Source organism: Babjeviella inositovora, assembly GCF_001661335.1.
Source record: "Babjeviella inositovora NRRL Y-12698 unplaced genomic scaffold BABINscaffold_2, whole genome shotgun sequence".
Classification (NCBI taxonomy): Eukaryota; Fungi; Ascomycota; class Pichiomycetes; order Serinales; genus Babjeviella; species Babjeviella inositovora.
In genome coordinates, this window is record NW_017566839.1 from 634,667 (window position 1) to 654,355 (window position 19,689).

General features: G+C 47.9%; 8 protein-coding genes across 8 annotated transcripts; 2 read left to right on the forward strand and 6 right to left on the reverse strand.

Moving 5' to 3' along the window:
- The first annotated feature begins 151 nt into the window (after positions 1-151).
- Positions 152-1,161, forward strand: BABINDRAFT_159935 (25S rRNA (uracil2634-N3)-methyltransferase). The gene has a single exon (XM_019127965.1). It carries the CDS (start codon positions 164-166, stop codon positions 1,118-1,120), a length of 957 nt encoding a protein of 318 aa, XP_018987005.1. The 5' UTR covers positions 152-163; the 3' UTR covers positions 1,121-1,161.
- Positions 1,162-1,719: 558 nt separating this feature from the next.
- BABINDRAFT_165209 (rRNA (cytosine-C5-)-methyltransferase) lies at positions 1,720-3,054 on the reverse strand (the record flags this gene model as incomplete). The annotated part of the gene is made up of 1 exon (XM_019130310.1): positions 1,720-3,054. One exon carries the CDS (start codon positions 3,052-3,054, stop codon positions 1,720-1,722), a length of 1,335 nt encoding a protein of 444 aa, XP_018987006.1.
- A 1,182-nt stretch (positions 3,055-4,236) lies between these two features.
- On the forward strand, positions 4,237-6,846 carry HDA1 (histone deacetylase). Its single transcript, XM_019127966.1, has one exon. It carries the CDS (start codon positions 4,333-4,335, stop codon positions 6,541-6,543), a length of 2,211 nt encoding a protein of 736 aa, XP_018987007.1. The 5' UTR covers positions 4,237-4,332; the 3' UTR covers positions 6,544-6,846.
- Positions 6,847-6,886: 40 nt separating this feature from the next.
- On the reverse strand, positions 6,887-9,776 carry BABINDRAFT_159938 (Ark/Prk/Nak family serine/threonine-protein kinase). Its single transcript, XM_019127967.1, has 2 exons — positions 9,529-9,776; positions 6,887-9,361 (listed from the first exon to the last, which is right to left on the reverse strand). Exons 1-2 carry the CDS (start codon positions 9,617-9,619, stop codon positions 6,999-7,001), a joined length of 2,454 nt encoding a protein of 817 aa, XP_018987008.1. The 5' UTR covers positions 9,620-9,776; the 3' UTR covers positions 6,887-6,998.
- A 789-nt stretch (positions 9,777-10,565) lies between these two features.
- Positions 10,566-12,507, reverse strand: BABINDRAFT_159939 (phosphoenolpyruvate carboxykinase (ATP)). Its single transcript, XM_019127968.1, has one exon. The coding sequence runs from the start codon at positions 12,290-12,292 to the stop codon at positions 10,592-10,594; it is 1,701 nt and encodes a 566-aa protein (XP_018987009.1). The 5' UTR covers positions 12,293-12,507; the 3' UTR covers positions 10,566-10,591.
- A 1,863-nt stretch (positions 12,508-14,370) lies between these two features.
- Positions 14,371-14,791, reverse strand: BABINDRAFT_110091 (uncharacterized protein). The gene has a single exon (XM_019126824.1). The coding sequence runs from the start codon at positions 14,750-14,752 to the stop codon at positions 14,402-14,404; it is 351 nt and encodes a 116-aa protein (XP_018987010.1). The 5' UTR covers positions 14,753-14,791; the 3' UTR covers positions 14,371-14,401.
- Positions 14,792-14,963: 172 nt separating this feature from the next.
- BABINDRAFT_159940 (MDR family MFS transporter) lies at positions 14,964-17,057 on the reverse strand. Its single transcript, XM_019127969.1, has one exon. The coding sequence runs from the start codon at positions 16,832-16,834 to the stop codon at positions 15,050-15,052; it is 1,785 nt and encodes a 594-aa protein (XP_018987011.1). The 5' UTR covers positions 16,835-17,057; the 3' UTR covers positions 14,964-15,049.
- A 1,401-nt stretch (positions 17,058-18,458) lies between these two features.
- Positions 18,459-19,253, reverse strand: BABINDRAFT_6350 (uncharacterized protein; the record flags this gene model as incomplete). Its single annotated transcript, XM_019132409.1, has 1 exon — positions 18,459-19,253. One exon carries the CDS (start codon positions 19,251-19,253, stop codon positions 18,459-18,461), a length of 795 nt encoding a protein of 264 aa, XP_018987012.1.
- Between the last annotated feature and the right edge of the window lie 436 nt (positions 19,254-19,689).

The window sequence follows — 19,689 nt, forward strand, 5'->3', positions numbered from 1 at the left end:
CGCTTTTGCCCCATTCACCCTCCTGACCTTAAACCAAATGCTCGGTGTCTGAAAGTTTGCACCATGCAGGATGTGAAAAAAAAAAATATGTGCAATGGGATGCATATAATCGGACATAAGCTCCTATACTTTATATCCTTTGGTTCACATATAAACCCGCACAATGGCTAGAAAAAACCTCGCCAGAAAGAGACAGTCCAACAGTAAGGGTCTTCAAGCCAACTTGGCCCGCCATCTCCTTGAACAGAAGATGAACAGGACCGTGACAAAGAAAAAGGACGATCCTGTTACCAAGGCAAAGAAGGCCGCTAACAAGAACCAGAAGATACAGCCGCAAGCCAACCAGCGTGGGCTTCTTCCATTCACCCCTGAAGAACGTGTTTTGCTTGTTGGTGAGGGTGATTTCAGCTTTGCCGCCTCCTTGATCAAGGGTGGACTCATCAAACCAGAAAACTTGGTGGCCACCTCCTTCGATTCGCTTGAGGAGGTTCTTGAAAAGTACCCAGCTACCGCTCCGGAATGTATTAAGGTCTTGGAGACTGCGGATATTGCTGGTGTTCAGCACGATGTTGATGCTACCAGCTTGATTAAGACCTTGGGTTTGAGTGTCAGTAAGAAGAACAAGGGTACAAGAGCCAACTGGTTGTTCCCAACCTCTGGTAAGATTGACGTCATTATGTTCAACTTCCCTCACACCGGTAGAGGAATGAAGGACATGGACAGAAACATCAGAGACCACCAGAACCTTATCTTGGAGTACTTCCGGGCCTCTAAAGACTTGTTGAACTTGACCAACGATAACGTTTTCAACGATTTCGGTGGGTACCGCACATTTGGCCAAACCTCTGACCAGGAGGCGAGAATCGTGTTGACCCTTTTCGAGGGTGAGCCGTACCTCTCGTGGCAAATCAAGTCCTTGGCCAAGTCTGAGTTCTTGAAGGTCGAACGCAGCGGAAAGTTGGAATGGGAGATGTTCCCTGGCTACCACCACAAGAGAACCAATGGTGTCAGAGACACTACCAAGCCTGCTAGCGAGAGAGAGGCCAGAATCTATGTCTTTGACAAGTACAAGAAGAGACTCGCGAAGAAGGAAGACGGTGGAGCCTCGGACTCTGATTAAGCTGAGTGGTTGTATATTATATGTTATTTAATTAGGGGTAAATTTTAGAAACGCATGTAGGTAGTGGCTTCTTGCTGAGTGTTTTCTCCTTGGATTTTTGAGTCCGCACGCGGTGATCGTGGAAGCTGGCGTAGCGTGTGTTTCGGATTTTCGTTTCCCTCGCGGTATATGCAATGCTTGTACCTCTATGTTAATTCGTTTAAAACGCTTAATGCCTTTACGTAGAGGAATTTTCACTCGATCAACTGGATGTTAGAGCTGGACTGTGGCGTCCAGGTGAGACCCGATTTTGCTAGCAATGTTTACATTTTGGTAATTATTTCATACTGGCCTTGACCAACTGAAACCTTTCTACCGGTGAACTATAATTGCAAATCTCTTTTTTTCGGTGTAATTAGTGATGAGTTGATTTTAGGGACGCAAAAAAGTCACTCAGAAGGTCATTTACCTCACCATAGAGAGTACAGCTAGTTGGCCCTACGAACCGAAACGGATGCAGCACCCTTACTCGTATGCACTTCAACTGTTTCTAATCCCACGCTAGCTCTGTACCTATTTTATTTACATAATATACCCATATTACACTGAACCCACTAGGATTAGTTTTCGATATCAACCTTTTCAAAGCAGACGGCAAAAAAGCCAATTCCACCGTCAATCTTGGGCATGGCTCTGACACACCCTTCGGCGGTCCTGAGCCCCTCCTCCGGTCCTAAGCTGGTGAACTCCTGCGGCCAGCCTCTTCTGTGCCAGGTTGGGATAACGTTCTCTCTGGACGCCACTCTCCACCCGGCACTGCTGATATCCTCATCGGCGAGCAAGTCCACGACAACCTGTTCGTTTTCCTCAGCGTGAATGGAACACGTGGAGTAAATGACTTTCTTCACCTTCGGGAACATCAACGCGTGCTTCACTATCTTGCACTGGAAACTTGCGAGCTTTCTCAATCTCTCAGGATCGTGACTCTCCTGCTTATCCTTGTCGTCTTCCTCAAAGGCTCTGCCGAAGATACCGGAACCGGAGCAGGACGGATCGACGATAATACCTACCGTATCTGGAAAATCCTTGGGGTCGATCTTGGTGAAATCTTCGTGCACCACCTGGATCGACTTTAAGCCACCGGCCTTGTTCACCATCTTGCGCAAAATCAAGGCACGCTTAGGGTCTCTTTCGAACGCCACGATGGAGTCTGGGTGGTTGCGCATGTAGGACGCGAGATGGGTGGTCTTGTTACCAGGAGCTGCGGTAGCATCGATGATCATACCCTCACCAGGGATGGGGTTGAGCATATGGGCCGGAAAACACGAGGGACGAGACTGGATGATGACTCTCCCGTCGATGTAAATCTGCATAGCGGTGAGCTTTTCCTTCGGATGGATCCCGAATAAGTCTGGGATGTATTCATCATGGTAGATCTTTCCCGGCTCATCCAATTCCTCGAGGGTATCTACTTGGGTGAGATGGGCCAACTCCTTGAGAATTCTCTCGGTGGTGGTCTTGATGAGATTGGTACGGAACCAACGAACGGGGGTGTCATCTTCCTCGACCAAATCGAGCAAGTCAGTAACCTTGTGTTTCAACTTTAATTTGGTTAATTCAGCCTGCAAACGGGTCTTGTGCTTAAGTAACGCTTCCTTGATCGGGTGCTTGCCCGACTGGATACGGCCGGTCTTGGAAAAAAGCAAGTCGTGCACGCATAAAACGGCAACAAGCTCCGGAATTTTTGGCTTGGTTTGGACCTTCAAAACCTGTGACTTTTTGATTATTTCCAAGATGAATGGCTTGAGCTTTAACGTAGAGATGACAAGCGCATAGATATGTTTTGGGTTGGACTTGATCTTTCGTTCCTTCGCCGCGTCAAATATGCGAGTCTGGAGGGATCCGACCTTTGGGCCTGGTGCGATAAACTGTGCAGCTTCCTTGTACAACAACATTCTGGAATAAGGGTACGAGTGTCTCACCAATAAGGACTGGTAGATACCTCTTCAGTCTTGTATTATGGCTTCGCATAAAAAATTTCATGTGCGTCAATGCAGGAGAATTATGGAGACGGCCAGGCATGCAGCCATCTCTCCCTTGGGCGGTCGTAATAGGGGGAGCAGGGCCGGGTCCCTGATGACGCGGAAGCTGCGGGATAGCTGGATGTAGTAACGATGGTTTGTGGACTTGTTGCGATCGTATCCACTTTCAATATTATAATTCAGGTGAAGGGTTACTGTGTTGCTTGTAAAGTTAGAACCAACTTGAGTATGGCAGTGCCTGATCTGAACTGCTACCGCGGAATTAATCGGTTAAACATATGGCCGTTACAAGCGGGGCTTAGCACTTTTGCTCTACGTATATGCCTTGGGGTTGGAGTACAAAATACATGTACAGCTCATGTGGCAGTATGTCCTGGTTATTCCTGGTTGCACAATTAACACGCCACATAAATCCGGCCAGTAGAGAACGAGCGTATCACTCAAAGCGATCATTCTTCGGTGGTCAGAGCTAAAGTATAGCTCTTAAGGCACGATGAGGATCGTGATATACTCTTGCTTCCAATCCTCCTCGGCCAGATACCGGTAGATACTATAATGTTTCTCAAAGAAATTCCGCGTCAACCCCAGATTTTAAAACCGCAGATCAAAAAATCTTACAAGCTTCGTGTAGCTCCGTCTAACACCCCCAAGTGGGTAGCTCCAATTAAACAGTAAAAGCAGACTCCGTCAAGAAAGCTTGTAAAAAAAATGTAAAAACTGGGGTTATAATCAGGCTTATGACCCCAGTTTTTAGTAAACACCCGATTGGCTCAGTATTGACTAAATTAGTCCCAACCGGCGCTTGCCCTCAACACCCTAGATCGGCAATTTTGCAATACGGTACGCCCTCATAGTTGCTACTCTATAAGACACTAGTAACAAATATAACTAACATAATAAGTCTACTCTTTATTATATCAAACTGGGTTGGACTCGGAAACTGACTTAATAAACGCCCGGCTCAATACTACCCACTGAACAATTTAGTGTCACACTCCTCGGCTACGTGTCGGAGGTCGTGCGCTAACGCGACGGAACGTTAGACATCTGGCCACGCGTGAGGCCCAAAATGCAAACTTGAAGATCCAAAGCCCGAGCTTCTTCCTGAAATTCTCTCCCACACATCCCCCTTCGCTTTCCCTCACGGTTGTTTGTTTTCTGAGTCCACGTTAGACCGTTATATGAGCGCTGATGTCTGAAGAAACACGTCTGCCGAGCACAGATGCCCCGCCTTCCGCGGAGGTCAAAACCGAAGACGTCGAAATGGAGCAGGAAACCATGCAAGAAGCGCAGGAAAAGCAACCAGAAACCCTCAAAAGAAAATACGATGATGCCGCCGCTAAAAACGGCAAAAGTGAGCCCAATGGCAAATCAGAGGCTAACGGTGTAAAACTCGAAGGCGCTTCGACTCTTACGCCCGTGATTGTAGCGCCGCGCGCACCGCAACTCGAATACATTCCTTTAAAAACTGGCTTGGCCTACGACGTGCGAATGCGCTACCACGCAAAGATCTTCACGTCCTACTACGAGTACATCGACCCGCACCCCGAGGATCCGCGCCGAATCTACCGCATCTACAAGATTCTCGCGGAGGCCGGGCTTATCAACGACCCGTCGCTCATCGGTGCGGACGATATCGGTGACTTGATGCTCAAAATCCCTGTGCGCGAGGCCACGCGTGAGGAAATTCTCCAGGTTCACACTCCGGAACATTTGGACTTTATCGCCTCCACCGAAAAAATGGACAAGGAGGCCTTGCTCGAACGCACAGAGAAAGGCGACTCTGTCTACTTCAACCATGATTCGTACATGGGGGCTAAGCTCTCTTGTGGTGGCACCATCGAGGCGTGCAAGGCCGTGGTTGAGGGCAAAGTGAAGAACGCGCTTGCGGTTGTACGTCCTCCTGGCCACCATGCGGAACCCAACGCTCCCGGCGGCTTTTGCCTCTTCTCCAACGTCGCGGTGGCGGCCAAAAATATCTTGCAGAACTACCCCGACTCTGTGCGAAAAATCGTAGTGCTCGATTGGGACGTCCACCACGGTAACGGGACACAACGCGCGTTCTTCGACGACCCGCGTGTCTTGTACATCTCGTTGCACCGCTACGAGCAGGGTAAGTACTACCCCGGGACAACGTACGGTGGGGCGGACCAGGTTGGTGAAGGACCCGGTGCTGGGTTCACCGTCAACATCCCATGGCTGGTGCCGGGCATGGGCGACGGGGATTATCTCTACGCGTTCCAGAAAGTGGTGATGCCCGTGTGCTACGAATTCGCGCCGGATTTGGTCATCATCTCCTCCGGCTTCGACGCCGCGGCTGGTGATATTATCGGGGGCTGCCACGTGACGCCTCCAGGCTACGGCCACATGACACATTTGATGAAAGGCTTAGCGCGGGGCAACTTGTGTGTAGTGCTCGAAGGAGGCTACAACTTGGACTCGATCTCGGTGAGCGCGCTTGCAGTCGCTCAGACAATGGTGGGTGAGGTTCCGGGCGAGCTTGCAACCACGTTACCGAAGCCCGAGACGATCGAAACGATCGAGGAGGTCATCCGCATCCACGCCAAGTACTGGAAGTGCCTCCAGCCGGGCCACATGGCCGTGGCGCTGCAGTCGGAGAAGAGCCTCCGTCTCGGCGATAGCTTGCGCACGCACCAGGCAAATACGCTCTTCCACAACCACCAATACATCACGTTGCCTATCTTGGAGAGCAAGTTCCACGCGACGTTGGAGGACCAGATCGTCGCCAGTCCTGACATCTACGACTGCCAGACAATTGTCATTTCCGTGCACGACCCACCAGAGATCTGGGGGCTGACGGACGCGCTCTCTGGGACCATCGACAGCATCAACTCTGTGGTGGTGGACCCGTCGCAGCAGGTTCTCGAGTGGGCGCAGGCGCGTAAATATGGCGTCATCGACATCTGCGTTCCGTTGCACTGCGACGATGACTATACGTACAACCCGCAGCTTGCAGGCCAAGAGCTCTTGCTCTATGTGTGGGATCACTACCTTCAATTTTTCCAGGCCTCCAAGATCGCGTTTGTCGGTGTCGGCGAGGCCTACTCCGGGATTGTGCACCTTCTCGGGCACCGCGACGTGCGAGCGCTTGTGAAGGCGTCGATCGGTATCGTGGACAAACAACCGTTGCGGGCAATTGTACCGTTGATCGATGAGAACGTCACCGAGTGGTACTTCCGCAACTCGTTGGTGTTCACGTCCGCAAAGCACCCGTGCTGGGAGAACGCTAACGGCGATGCCATCAAGAAGCCACGGAAGAAGTTTGGCCGTGTTTTGAAGGGTGACAGCGTTGGGATGGTGGACATCTTTGGTGAGCGCTTCGACGAGGGCTGCGACTTTATTTTGGATGCGTTTGAGGAGTTTGACAGTAGTGATGATTAGAGGGTAGAATAAACGTAATTTATAAGGGTGGCTCCTAGTAGATCCATTGGTGGTGTCTTAGTCGTCTAGCTCGATAGGTAAGGAATGGCAGCTTCGAATAGATTGGTCTTTGAATTTATGGTTGAGTTTCGATATTTTGTACAACCTGTTATTGCCCCCGCTGCTAGTACCCAGCAATATGTACTCTTTGCTCTTTAGCTTGGGAACCACGCAGCAACGCCCAAGTCTGATCAAGTGTACTCACAGCTTTCCTGTTGTTTGCCGGGGTAAATACTGGGCGCTCGAATTCTAAGCATTGTTGACCCAAGCGTCCTGAACTCAAAGCGCGCTATTCTCAGCCAGGGAGAGCAAGCCCCCTCGTTTTCTGGTATACACGTAGAGTTTCCACCCTCTACGGGCGATCTTACAGGGCAAATATGACATCGTTAAGTCTTATATCTGGTTATATATGTACCCTATACAGCACTGGGGTACCGCTGCTTGAAGCTCTGGGTAAGAAGGTCGATGTCGGGGAACAGTGAGTCAAAATCGCTGTCGTCTTCCTCCTTTACTGGCCTGCCAATTTTCGTCGCTGGCGACTTCAAATACTCGGGTTTCTTTGGCTTCGACGGCGGGCCTAGCTTTGAGGTGGATGGGCTGGGCTTCGCGGTCTTGGAGACGAAACTCTGCGCTGTGGTAATCTGGGTTGGCGTAGAAACCTTGGAAAGCGTCGGCGAGGTCCGTAGAATGGTTGGCAACTTTGGCACCATATTTCCCAGAGATGGCTCCGCCTTCTGAGGGAAAATCACCCGTTGTGAGTTCTTGGTAGCAGCCAGTACAGGGTGAGGGGGCGAAACCTTCACTGACACCTTCGCTATAACCTTCAGGGCTCGTTTCTCCGGGACAGCCACCTTATCTGGCACTTTGAACGTGCCCTCTGGGCTCTTCTTCTGCACGGCTGGGCCCTTGACCTTCTCTTGTTCAGTGTATTTACCGTAGCCTGTAGCTGTTTTGACGGCTGGCTCGGACTTCCGGCCCAACAACTCCTGGACCCTTCTCTGGATCGACGACGATCGCTTTACCGACACCTCACTCTCGCGGTAGGCATCCATGCTGTGTCGGGCCGGATAACCTGTTTCGGAACTCTTCCTCGCCGGCTCCTGGGCCACGCTAACGTTGCGGCTGGATGGCTGCGATTTGCCCTTCTTATCGCCCGTGAGCAACGACTTGATCCCGGAGATGCTGCTTCGCTTCCAACCATTCTTACTGCCGGTGGAGATCCGTCTGATAGACTCACCGGTCTTCTGCAGCCGCCATGATCTGCCGCTATCTTGCTTCTCCAACGTGCGGAGGAACTCCAAGTTGTCGTCAATATGCTCGTCTGGCCTGTATGTGTCGCTGTCGCTAGACAATTTGTGGATAATCTCCTTCAAGCTCTTGTGGTCCTCCGTCGAGTCTGAGAGGTCGCCGTGCATGCTCACCGGTCTAGGGCTGTTCCGAGCCCGCTGCAGCTCCACACTTGCCCGGGTTCGCGGGAGCAGTCTCGAAAGCAGCTCCGTGCTCGGTTTACTTCTCTGCGATACCCCACCGTCGTATTTCAACTTTTCCGATTTGCCTAAACTGGAGGTTTCCTTAGGTTTGGAAAAGCCAGAGATGTTCTTGGACTTTATAGAGATGTCCTTTAGGTTGGTGCTGGATGACGGTGTTGACAACGAAACATGCTTGAACGACCGTGAAAGCTGCTCTACGCGCAGCGATTCGCGGGCCGCGTCTTTGTGATGTGGCGATAACGATCCAAGGGATGAGCCGGAGCTGTCTGAGGATAAATCGTGGCTAACCATCTGGATGTCCTGGAGCTTCACCTTTGCGGATGCCTTGAGGCCCAGGAAGTCGGGCTTGGGCTTTGGCACCACCTTGGCTGACTTTGGCGGGGTGGCGGGGCGGGTTAAATCAGGGGCACTAGCATTGGTCCGAGGCTTTGGTGGTACCTGCACCTGGGTGTAATCCCGGATAGGAACACCCAAACCGCGCATCTTGCACACCTCTTCGAGCAACTGGTACGCGTTGGGTCTCTTTCTAGGGTCTTCGCGGAGACACGCCGATATCACGTTCTTCAATCTATCCGAAAACTGTGGTTGATGTGGGAACTGGAAGCGCGCGTGGAGGATGGCGCGCTCCCCGGAGGTCTCGAACGGTGTTGTGTAGTAACACAATTTGTATAAAAACACGCCCAAGGCCCAGATGTCTGCCTTCTCGTCGATGGGAAAGCCGCGGTACAAGTCAACCATCTCGGGACTGCGGTACTGCGCCGTGGTGTGGCGCATGATGTCATCCTGGAGCACCTGGAATTCTTCCACGTTCTTTGGAGGGCGCAACGCGGGCGCAGCGGAGCCGAAGTCGCAAAGCTTGTAGCGGCCGTCACCGTTGACCAACACATTTTCGATCTTGATGTCGCGGTGGATCAACGGCGGTTGAAGCGCGTGGCAGTTGGCCACCCCTTCTGTGATCTCCGCCATGATCATGAGAATCTCTGGCTCTGTGAGCTTATGCGTTAAGCGCGTGTTCATAAAGTCGATCAACCCATTGCGCGAGCAGTATTCCATGAGAAGAAACACCTCGTACCCATGCACGTTCGATGTGCTACCGGGCATACGTGCCGCATGTGAGTCGATGTACAGAACAATGTGGCGGTGGCCCTTCAACCGCTTCATCGCGTCCACCTCTGCACGGAGAATGTTTAACGTTGGTTTGTCCGGCACCGCGACACGTTTCAAGCACGCAACCGACGAACCGCCGTATGGCGGCGAGATGTCTACCAAATAGACGTGTGCAAAGCCACCTAGAGGTTAGTATATGTGAGGGAAATAAAAGGATGGAAGGGAGAAAGGAAAGGAATAAAGGAAGAGGTTGATATGGAAGGTAGAAGAGTTGACCAAGGTATGGATTACTCAATCATTTTTCCTTCTCCCATCTACCTATCCCATCTTTTCTGTGGGTTCAACATACCTTCAGAGATATACTTCTGTATTGCCACCTTGTGGGACCCTACAGTTATCTGAGTCCCAGGCCGGTATGCATTTGGCGGAGGAGAGCCCATTTTATGCTAGAAAAAAAAGAGAAGGCAGGGAAGCAAATGACGATGTGGGTACTTAATGCCTGGGCACTGGTAGATGCAAAGAGGGGCTTGGGGATTGCTGGTATGGGAATTGCCGATCTTCAAAGGAGCGTGGCACTATTGTCTCAGCCGTCAGTTTTCGATCACAGTAGTATGCTTCCTTTAAAGGAGTTAGATCGATTCCACCGTGTGATGTCTCGATTTTCCAGGTGTTTGAAAGGCTGTACGTAATCAAATCGTTGGGTACGTGGATCCTATCGGGGGTCACGTGTGACATAGCCGGAACCAGGGCTCATATACACAAAGGAGTAGAGACATGATTGTACGCTTTATTGCTCAGTTTTATTGCTTGGATTATATCTTGTAAGTTACAGAGCTAAAGTAATGGGATTATTGTTTTGTTTTGTTTTTAGATTGGAAGGGATAATGAGGGGGAGCTTTGAGTGGGGTTTCCCCTCCGATGTTTATGTGCACTAGACCCACTAGCCATTTCCAAGACTAATTTCTTGGCTTACAGTAATGTACACCTAACGTGTTCATCATTTTAGGTGAATAAAGGAGGCTATGAATTGATGGAGTTAGGGTTAATGGTTTATGTCTCTTTATAAAAGAAATCACTGGGCTGAGATAATATTCTAGTCTAAAGCGGATGTCGGGTTCTGAGAGCGATAGTTCTGTGGATGACACCGGCAGAAAACGGCGGCATGTAACATGCTAATCACATGCGTAGACTTTCCAAGGTAATTATCTTTATATTGATATAGCTAGGTGATTTGTGGTTATAGTATTCTCGTAATAAAATCCTGCGGTATGTCGTTGAGGGGAGATTAGAAACCCTACAAGTGCAGTATAAACATCAATTTATTTAATACCGGTTTAAAACAATAACAACCCAAGAGAGAAACAGAAAGGAAATGCAAGGAAGCGAAAAAAAAAAAAACGGATTCAGGCATTTTACAAAGCCGGGCCGGCAGCCTTAACTTCAGCAGTGGCTTCAGACTCATACTTCTTGAAGTTTTCGGCAAACAAGCCACCGAGAGTCTTGACTTCCTTCTGGAACGACTCGGAACCTTGGGACCAGGACTTGGCTGGGTTCAAAAGCTCCGATGGAACGCCTTCAATCGCCTTTGGAACGTTGAGGCCGAAAGTTTCGAAAGTTTCGAACTCAGCGTTGGCCAAGGTACCGTTGTGGATGGAGTCCAAGATAGCACGAGTGTACTTCAATGGACATCTCTTGCCACCGGTGGCGGCAGATGAACCGGTCCAGCCAGTGTTCAACAACCAAGCGGTAGCGTTGTGCTGGGTCATCTTGTCGGATAATTGCTGAGCGTATCTCATTGGGTGTAAGACCAAGAATGGCTGACCGAAACAGGCAGAGAAGGTAGCTTCTGGCTCAGTGACACCCTCTTCAGTACCGGCCATCTTGGAAGTGTAACCGGAGATGAAGTGGTACATAACCTGAGCGTTGGTCAACTTGGAAACCGGTGGCAAGACACCTCTGGCATCGCAGGTCAACAAAATAATATTCTTTGGGTGGGAGTCAGCGATACATGGGATCAAGGCAGATGGAATGTACTCGATTGGGTAGGCACATCTAGTGTTCTCAGTGATGGCGGAGTCTTCGTAATCAACAACTCTGGTTTCCTTGTCGTAGATGACGTTTTCCAACACGGAACCGAATTTAATAGCGTTGAAGATTTCTGGCTCCTTTTCCTCAGACAAGTCGAGACACTTGGCGTAACAGCCACCTTCAATGTTGAAGACACCGTTGTCAGACCAACAGTGTTCATCGTCACCGATCAACTTTCTGTTAGGATCGGCCGACAAGGTTGTCTTCCCGGTACCGGAAAGACCAAAGAAAAGAGTGACATCACCGTTCTGGACACCCTGGTTAGCAGAGGAGTGCAAGGTCAAGATCTTGTGGCGGATTGGCATCAAGTAGTACATCAAGGTGAAGATACCCTTCTTCATTTCACCGGCGTATTCGGTACCGAGAATCACCATTTCCATGGCCTTCAAGTTGATTTCAACGGAGGTGGAAGAAGTCATACCAGTGGTGTGGACGTTCGCCGGGAACTGGCCGGCGTTGTAGATGGTAAAGTCAGGATCACCGAAGTTGGCCAATTCCTCGTCCGTTGGTCTGATCAACATGTTCTTCATGAACAACGCGTGGTAAGCACGGGCACAGACAATTCTGACCTTGATTCTGTAGCGAGGGTCCCAACCGGCGTAAGCGTCAACGACGTAAAGCTTTTCGCGGGTTCTCAAGTAGTCAACGGCTCTGGCACGGGAGATCAACCAGATGTGTTCGTCCAACTTCTTGTTGACTGGACCCCACCAGATGTCATTGGTAGAGGTTTCTTCGTCAACAATACGCTTGTCCTTTGGAGATCTGCCCGTCTTCTTACCGGAGAAAGCCATCAAGGCACCGGTGGACGAGATGGTGGTGCCTTTTTCCAACAAACCATCCTCGTACAAGGTTGGAACGGCAGAGTTGTGGCGGATGATGGTCTCTTGGGACAAGCCCAAAGAAGCAATAACTTGCTGAGATGGGGTAGTCTTGTTGGACTTTAATTGAGCCTTAATGGCATCGATTTGAGCGTTATTGGTAGAGGTCGCGGCGGCGACTGGGGTTTGGACAGCGGTAGGAGCCATTGTATGTGATTGCAGGCGTTTGTAATGAGGTATAAAGGAAAAAAGAAGATATCTGTTTCATCCTAAGAGAAAGTACCCTGCTTTTATATCGTCCCTTGTTTCCCCACCCCGGAATTATTTCCACTGCTTACGGCTAAAAATATTAATCGTGGTAAAAAGGTGAATCACTCCCGTATGCCACCCGCGTCATATGCAAGATGAAAAAGAGCCAGCTTCCGAAGACCGGATGTAACTGCACGGGTGGAGGAGAAGAAAGTTTTGTTAGTGGCATGCACACAGAAAAGCTGGGGTTCTGCGCTGCTCCGGTGCGTTTTCCGCTCCGTCTGCCCCGGGATTTTTTTCTTATATGCACACGAGCTCTACTCGCATGCACAGTCACATGCCTACACTGACGAAACTATACTGTTTATAGGGCCTACGGAAATGGGGGATGGGATCCAGTGAGCTTCTGTTTCCTCTAAACTTGCAGTCTGAGGGTAGCTGGCTCGGACCTGGTAACGTAGAAAACCGGGTACCCTCAAACACGTTCAATCCACTCAACCGGTCATGGGAAACATTCACAAACACTCGAAATGGACTAGTTGTTGATAACAGGTTCCGTCGATTGTAAAAAATGCTACAATGTTGGAGAACTTGTGTGATAGCCGGGTTGCCAGCCAATAATGAGGCTCGTTTTATCCCTACAGCAATGTTATTTATACGTGACCTTGAGTTATCACTAGCCCAGACCAAAAGCAGTATCTGTCAAAATGGCTCGTATAATCCGTATTAAGTTTGGTCTTGGCACTTAGTGTACCAATTCTAAACCATAAACATCGAACTGTATTTGACCTAGAGCTGTTACTGTACGTAAGAGAAAAGCCTGACCTCATGTAATCTACACCCTCAGCATTGGTGGTTGTTACATACACGATGGATTTACAATAGATAACAGGAAGAATATCTATCCCATGGGATCAGCACAAATGGATCCTATCTCCTGGTTGCTTTGCTTTTCACCCGGTTTACTCCTACTGTCATTAGCGAAACTCTGACAGCTATGTGTATGTGCAGGAGTTTTCCATGTACAAGCAGTTATATCCCCGGCGCATGAGAGGTTGCTAGTTTCAGTGTCGGAGGCGGGCTCGATGCGTACTTTGTCAACATACCGGTGAAGCGATAGCTTAGTATTAATTGAAGGAACTGAACTCGATCGATAAAGGTTTAAACGGAGAGTATCACTATGCTAAGGCACTTTCCGTTGGGACTAAGGACATCGTAAGGCAAACCTGCTTGTCAAGCTAGATCTAAGGCATTGCTCTTTGTATTCATATTGAAAGGCAGCTTTTTTCAACAACAAAAAACAGTAATAAGATGGGGTTCCTGGGTTGTGCATCTGTGAGACAACATACGCCCTACCAAAGACCTCCGAAGCTCGGAGTGGGACTATAGTAGATGTACTGACCCCAATTACCTAATACCCCGGAATTGTTTATGCTCTACGAAAGTTCCAACAGTGCCGACTTCACATGAGCAGCCACTACCCAGTCTATACCGGACGAAGTACTTTTCATGTATAACCTCAATAACTGTGTCGGTCATTCCATGTTCGTTTGGCTGTCTTCCCGTGAAGTAAACATAAGGCGTCACGGTCTAGATCAAATTCTGGGGTAACAGTAAGCGCACGTACACCTACACCCCGGCGAGTTTATTAGTATGGCAAAGAAAGTTCCCGGGGAGAGGGAAGGTAAGAACCCCCCTCTCTCGCTTAACATGTCATAGATTAGCATGTCACGCCTCCACCCCTGGGTCAAGGGATGTAGCGCCTTACATCTATGGCTGGCTTTTCGCCCGCACCCTAGAGCAATGTCAGTCGGAAGAGGGATCCCTTCACCCGGTTGGGTATATGCAGGACTAATATCGCCCTCTACGGGTAAATCATTAACGGCGGTTAAATTTCAGTTTCGGTCACGTGTCTCTCACATCTATCACCTCTGACCGTAGTCTCTATTGATGGTCCCTTCTTCCAGCTATACAAGCCCCAAGGTATGTGATTTACTGTAGTGGATCAGAATGGTATATACTATTAGCTTATTACTACATGAATAAAGTTTTGAACTATCCAAAACTTTATTGTAATTGTGATACAAACGATACACATGGCACTTCAATATCCGCATGTGCGTCGACGTCGGAGATCTCCTCCATCGCACCAACTGTGGATGGGTAATGTCGGGTTCTCTTGGTATTACGCGCTGCGATTGATCTGTATATTTCAACTAAGCTTTGGACGCTTATAATTCTATAAAGTGAACTTGGCAGACTTTGAGAGTTGTTTGGTTCATATTCAGACTTAACAGAAATACCGAGCCTCGAAACCCACATATTGATATTCTTCAATACGATATTAAAATTACACAAATAACAAATTAAAAGGATATGAATGTTGGGAAATGTGAAAATATACCATATATTCTGCATACGTAGTATATAGTCATTTGAATATATATAAATGCCCAGTAACAACATTTTTACCACTAGTAATCAAACCTAATACTATATATTTAATATATGCATAAACGTACCAAATACATAGTTGCATTTACGTACATATCAATAACTATGATTAATACATACAGGCTAATTGTATCATTGTATTTATAAAATCTATTTTCATTCAACCTATGTATATATGGATCCACATTGGGGCTCAAGACGGCAAAGTTACATTACATCTTGTAGCCTATAGCACCAGTGACTTGTTGTGAGGTAGTACGTTCAATCTTCGGCTGTCTTTGGATCAACTTTTTCTCCAGTTCCTTCGTCACTCTTAGGAACTCGTTTATTTGTAGTTGCCAAGTCCCCTAGGAGTACAAGCCCCGAAAACCCCACGCATAAATAGAAAACGTTTCTCAAACTAGACATAATGAGCTGTTTAATCACCATTTGGTCGGCGAAGGTCAACAGTTTCACAATATCGGGTTGCTTAATAACACTATCCACAGTAAGCGAGTTGTCTTGAATAATCTTCATTGCCTGTGCGCTGGAATTCAATCCACGCTTCAAGGTGGATGTGAACACCAACTGTGACAAGTCTGTGCATAAACAGCCTCCCAACGTTCTCCCAAGAGTAATGAAGGTGGTGGTGAGAATCATCGAGCCTGGTAAGTTCGGTGGGCTAGCTAACTGGCCACCAATCAAGTTTGTTTGGTAATGGATACCAGAAGATACCCCGAGTAAGACCTGTAATCCCACCTTGTCTGAAAATGTAGACTTAACTCCCAACAACGAGAACAACCCACAACCCACAGGACCTAGTATTCCTGCAAATACGGCGTATGGCTTCACGTACCTGGTATACCTAACCACAAAGCTAAACCCAAAGGAAAAGATCGTGACGACGGTGATGAAGGGTAACAAAAAAAGGCCAGAGGTCCAACTGCTTGCGTCGTGAATGGATTGGAAGTAGATTGCCGTGTACATGGTAATGGAAACATGGACCCCTAACAAGAATACTGCAACACAGAAAGATGCCACAACATGCGGGCTCACTAATAGCTCCGTAGGGATGATTGGGTTAGACGATAATTTGCAATTCCACACAAAAAAAACAACCAATGCAAGTCCACCAATGACGAAGAAGCAGATAATGGCAGCAGACCTCCAAGGAAAGACAAATCCACCCAAAGTTAATGGAAGTAAGAGGAATGCAAGGGCTATGGCCATCAACAACGTTCCCACGTAATCAATCATTTTGAGCTTCTTCCAAATAGACTGTTCCCCATTAGAGGCACCAAATTTAGGCTTTGGAGGGTTATACGAGAAGAACAAGCAAATCAAGATAACACCTCCCACGGGTAAATTGAAATAAAAGCACCACCGCCAGCTGACATTCGTCGCAAAGGAACCTCCTAGCAACGGGCCTACTGCTGCTGAAATAGCAAATGTCACAGATAGAGCCATATTCATTACGGGCCTTTTAGAGAGAGGAACCAACTCGGAAATAATGATAAACACCAGAGTTTGCGCACCCCCAGCTCCAATCCCACAGACAACTCTTCCCGCAAGTAACATTCCCATCGAGTTGGCCAAGCCAGCAACAAGCGAGCCTAAGAGAAAAATGGATAAGCTCGCCATCAACGTCCATTTACGACCAAATATCAACGAGAGCTTACCCCACACCACGCAAAACACAGTCATCGGTAAAATGTAGCCGGCAGATACCCAACTGATTTGGTCGAAGGAGTTGAATTCGGTTCCGATTTCTGTAAGGATTGTGGATACAATAGTTAAGTCAAGACTGATGAGGAACAAAGCCAAGAGGCATGCCGTGGCAGACGTCCAGAGCTGGACACCGGTTTGATATTGGTCCGACACCTTGGTTCCATCTCCTGTATCTTCGTGAATGGCGATTCTCTCTTCAGAAAGAGATGCTGCTTGCGGGTCTGTATCGGGTAACACTGCCGATTCTTTCAGGCGAGTACTATCTAGATCACCTGCATCTTTGTTAGACTCTGGCGAAGATGACTTAGCGGCCAAAGGATCAATATCTAGTTTTGACATTATGCGGAAAGTTGGAAAATTCTTGGATGAAGGTTTTCGGCAAAGTGCTATGATAACGAGATCTATTGGGGATTTTATAAAATTCAGACCGCTGTGCAATTTCTGTAGCAATGAAACAAGCTAGTATATGTTCGTATACCCCGTGGACAGGCAAATATTTCAGTTTCCAGATATCACACGGATTCCTTCGCATGCAGCATAGAACCGATATGACAAATTGAACCATTTCCAGCATCCTTTGAAGTGATTTAACAGCAAAACCATTAGACGGGGTGTGACGCATTTTTCACATGCGTGCAGGAAGGCCCTACCTTGCAGACCCGCGCAAGGCTAGACTCGCCACTGGCCGTAAAAGTGTATGGGGCCAGTGTGTGATACGGCGCACGCAACTTACTGATTACATTGGGTGGCAAATTCACTTAGTCTAAACCAGGCGCATATCCTAGAGTCGACTAAGTATAAGTTCAATATTTTTCTAAAACTACACAGAGTTATGTATTTTACAAAAGTAATCTTAGACGGATAATATCGAATATGATTATTATACATCCTAGATCTGCACAAGGTTAGACTTGCCTCTAGCCGTAGAAGTGTGTGGGGCCAGTGTGTGGTGCGGCGCACGCAACTTACTGGCTACATTGGGTGGCAAATTCGCCTAGTCTAAACCAAGCGCATAACCTAGAGTCGACTAAGTACAGGCTTAATGTTTTTCTAAAACTACACAGAGAGTTATGTATTTCACAAATGTAATTTTAGACGGATAATATCAAATATGATTACTATACATCCTAGACTCAGCCCATACCTGAGTGCAAATTATAGCGCCCTCGCTATACCCGTATTACACCATGAGCTACATTTGAAAAGCGAACGATGGTGCGGCCGATCTTATTGAAGGTACGGAATATGATTTCTGTCCAGATAGCAATAGAGAGTGAAGATACCAGAACGGACACTGAAAAAAAGTGAGAGACTTGTCGTGACGAATGATCAGACCAGATCAGGCGGATTATTTCGTAGCATTGGCCCCCACTCCCGGGATTTTGCTTCTCTTGGGTTCCAGTTTAATAACCACACGTATATAAAAGCTCTAGGTCACAGGATGCTACCATTTGTTTGGCACCAGATTTCTGGACCCTGGGAACATCTTTTACCAAAGCAGGTAACACCTCATGAGAATCTCTCATTCATGAAAGTGTGGATTTAGTTATGACAGTCAAGGGTTGCAGAGGATACACTTCTCTAAAACAAGCGTCATACATGACCCCTAGGATGAACTCAGCCGCGGCACGCCGTCTTGTATGGAATGGAAACTGCGATCAATGACCCCTCAATCCTCCGGTAACGTCCCGTATTAATGTGCTAGAATAAACCTCAAGAACTACGGAAAGTTGAGTCCTGGTGCCATACACTGGGAACTCAAGGAATACACCACTCCTGTTTACATACTTTTAGAGCTTTATGGTCATTAGAGTTATATATAGAGTACACTTTAGCAGGGGAAGAAAAGACAAATAGGTTCAGTCATAAAATAAATAAAAGCAACAGGAATACATATGGTCCCCGGAGCCTAGTCCGTTGAAAGGCGGATACCAGTAAAGGTTTAGTTTTAAAGGCACCTGAGTTACATGGCAGGGGGTATGTCATCCTCCACCGGCTGGCTTTTCTTGGAGCTCAACTGCAGTTCCAACTTTTCAAACTCCTTTATAGCAATAATCTCTTCCGGATCCAATATTTGCTCAACGTTCTGGACTTCGTCGATATAATGCATCAACATGGACTCGATACCGTTCTTCAAGGTATCTTCGGAGGAAGAACAAGTCTTACACGCACCCTGCAATTTCAAGTAGACGGTTCCGTTGTCAAAGTTGAAGCCTCTAAACTCAACGTCACCACCATCATCCTGGATGGCGGGTCTGATTCTGGTTTCGATCAATTCTTCGATCATGGCAACGATTTCCTCTTCTTCTTCGGTCTTGGCTTCCTTAATTCCAAACTTCGTAGTGTTTTCCGCAGCGGTCTGCTCGTAGTGTTTGACGTCCACGACAGGCTGCTGGAGGTGCTTGATATGGTTGATGATTTCTTCAGCGATATCGATCTTGATATCCATCCAGTTGAAAGCATCGTTCTTGTTCACGGTGATAAATTCGTCGCCGATCATGATGGACCTCACACCCTTGATGTCAAAGATCTTCAACGCCAAGGGGGAGTGGGTAGCCTGAAGGGCAGAGTTGAACTCAACTGTTTGCTTGGAAGGAGAGTTTTCAAGGAAGTGAATCTTTTTGTCATCTGGGACGAACTTTAACGCATTCTCATTGGGGGTAGGGAATGTCTTGAGCTGGAAGTTGTGCTTGGAGAGGAAACAGAGAGACAAAGAGAGTGGCTTTCTGGAGGCACTAGCTCTGATTAATGACAACATTATATATGAATAGTATTGCTAGTATTGCTCGTTTTTAGGGAAACTGAAAGAGACCGAAGTGATTGAATCGAAAGTAGAGGCGATAAAATTATTTGGTGAAGGCGATGGCAGCTGCATACAGGATCCGCTCGATAACAGTTCTCCCACAATACTTCCGCGCGGTTCCTCGAAGCTCTAGAATTGGAAAGCATCTATTATCATATCTTAATATTAGGATGCTAACCCCTTAGGCTGTTTCAAGGCTTACGAAATTAAAGTGCCATTTCGTAGGTCTGAGCATGCCAGACACATGTCAACCAAGCTGCTTACTTCTACGCTAATGCCTATTGGATACAGACTAAAGCCGCTTCGGAGAAGGATGGTGCTGAGCAAGAGAGAAAAAGAAGATACACGTGACCGGACGTTTTACACTGAGGAATGATAACATCCCCTCTAT

Excerpts from the sequence above, each read along its gene's own strand:
- BABINDRAFT_159935 (XM_019127965.1), top strand. The coding sequence starts at position 164 with ATGGCTAGAAAAAACCTCGCCAGAAAGAGACAGTCCAACAGTAAGGGT.
- HDA1 (XM_019127966.1), top strand. The coding sequence starts at position 4,333 with ATGTCTGAAGAAACACGTCTGCCGAGCACAGATGCCCCGCCTTCCGCG.
- BABINDRAFT_159938 (XM_019127967.1), bottom strand. The coding sequence starts at position 9,619 with ATGGGCTCTCCTCCGCCAAATGCATACCGGCCTGGGACTCAGATAACT. Across the intron at positions 9,362-9,528 it reads ACAGAAGTATATCTCTGAAG|GTGGCTTTGCACACGTCTAT; the intron begins GTATGTTGAACC and ends ACTAACCTCTAG.
- BABINDRAFT_159939 (XM_019127968.1), bottom strand. The coding sequence starts at position 12,292 with ATGGCTCCTACCGCTGTCCAAACCCCAGTCGCCGCCGCGACCTCTACC.
- BABINDRAFT_110091 (XM_019126824.1), bottom strand. The coding sequence starts at position 14,752 with ATGCAGAATATATGGTATATTTTCACATTTCCCAACATTCATATCCTT.
- BABINDRAFT_159940 (XM_019127969.1), bottom strand. The coding sequence starts at position 16,834 with ATGTCAAAACTAGATATTGATCCTTTGGCCGCTAAGTCATCTTCGCCA.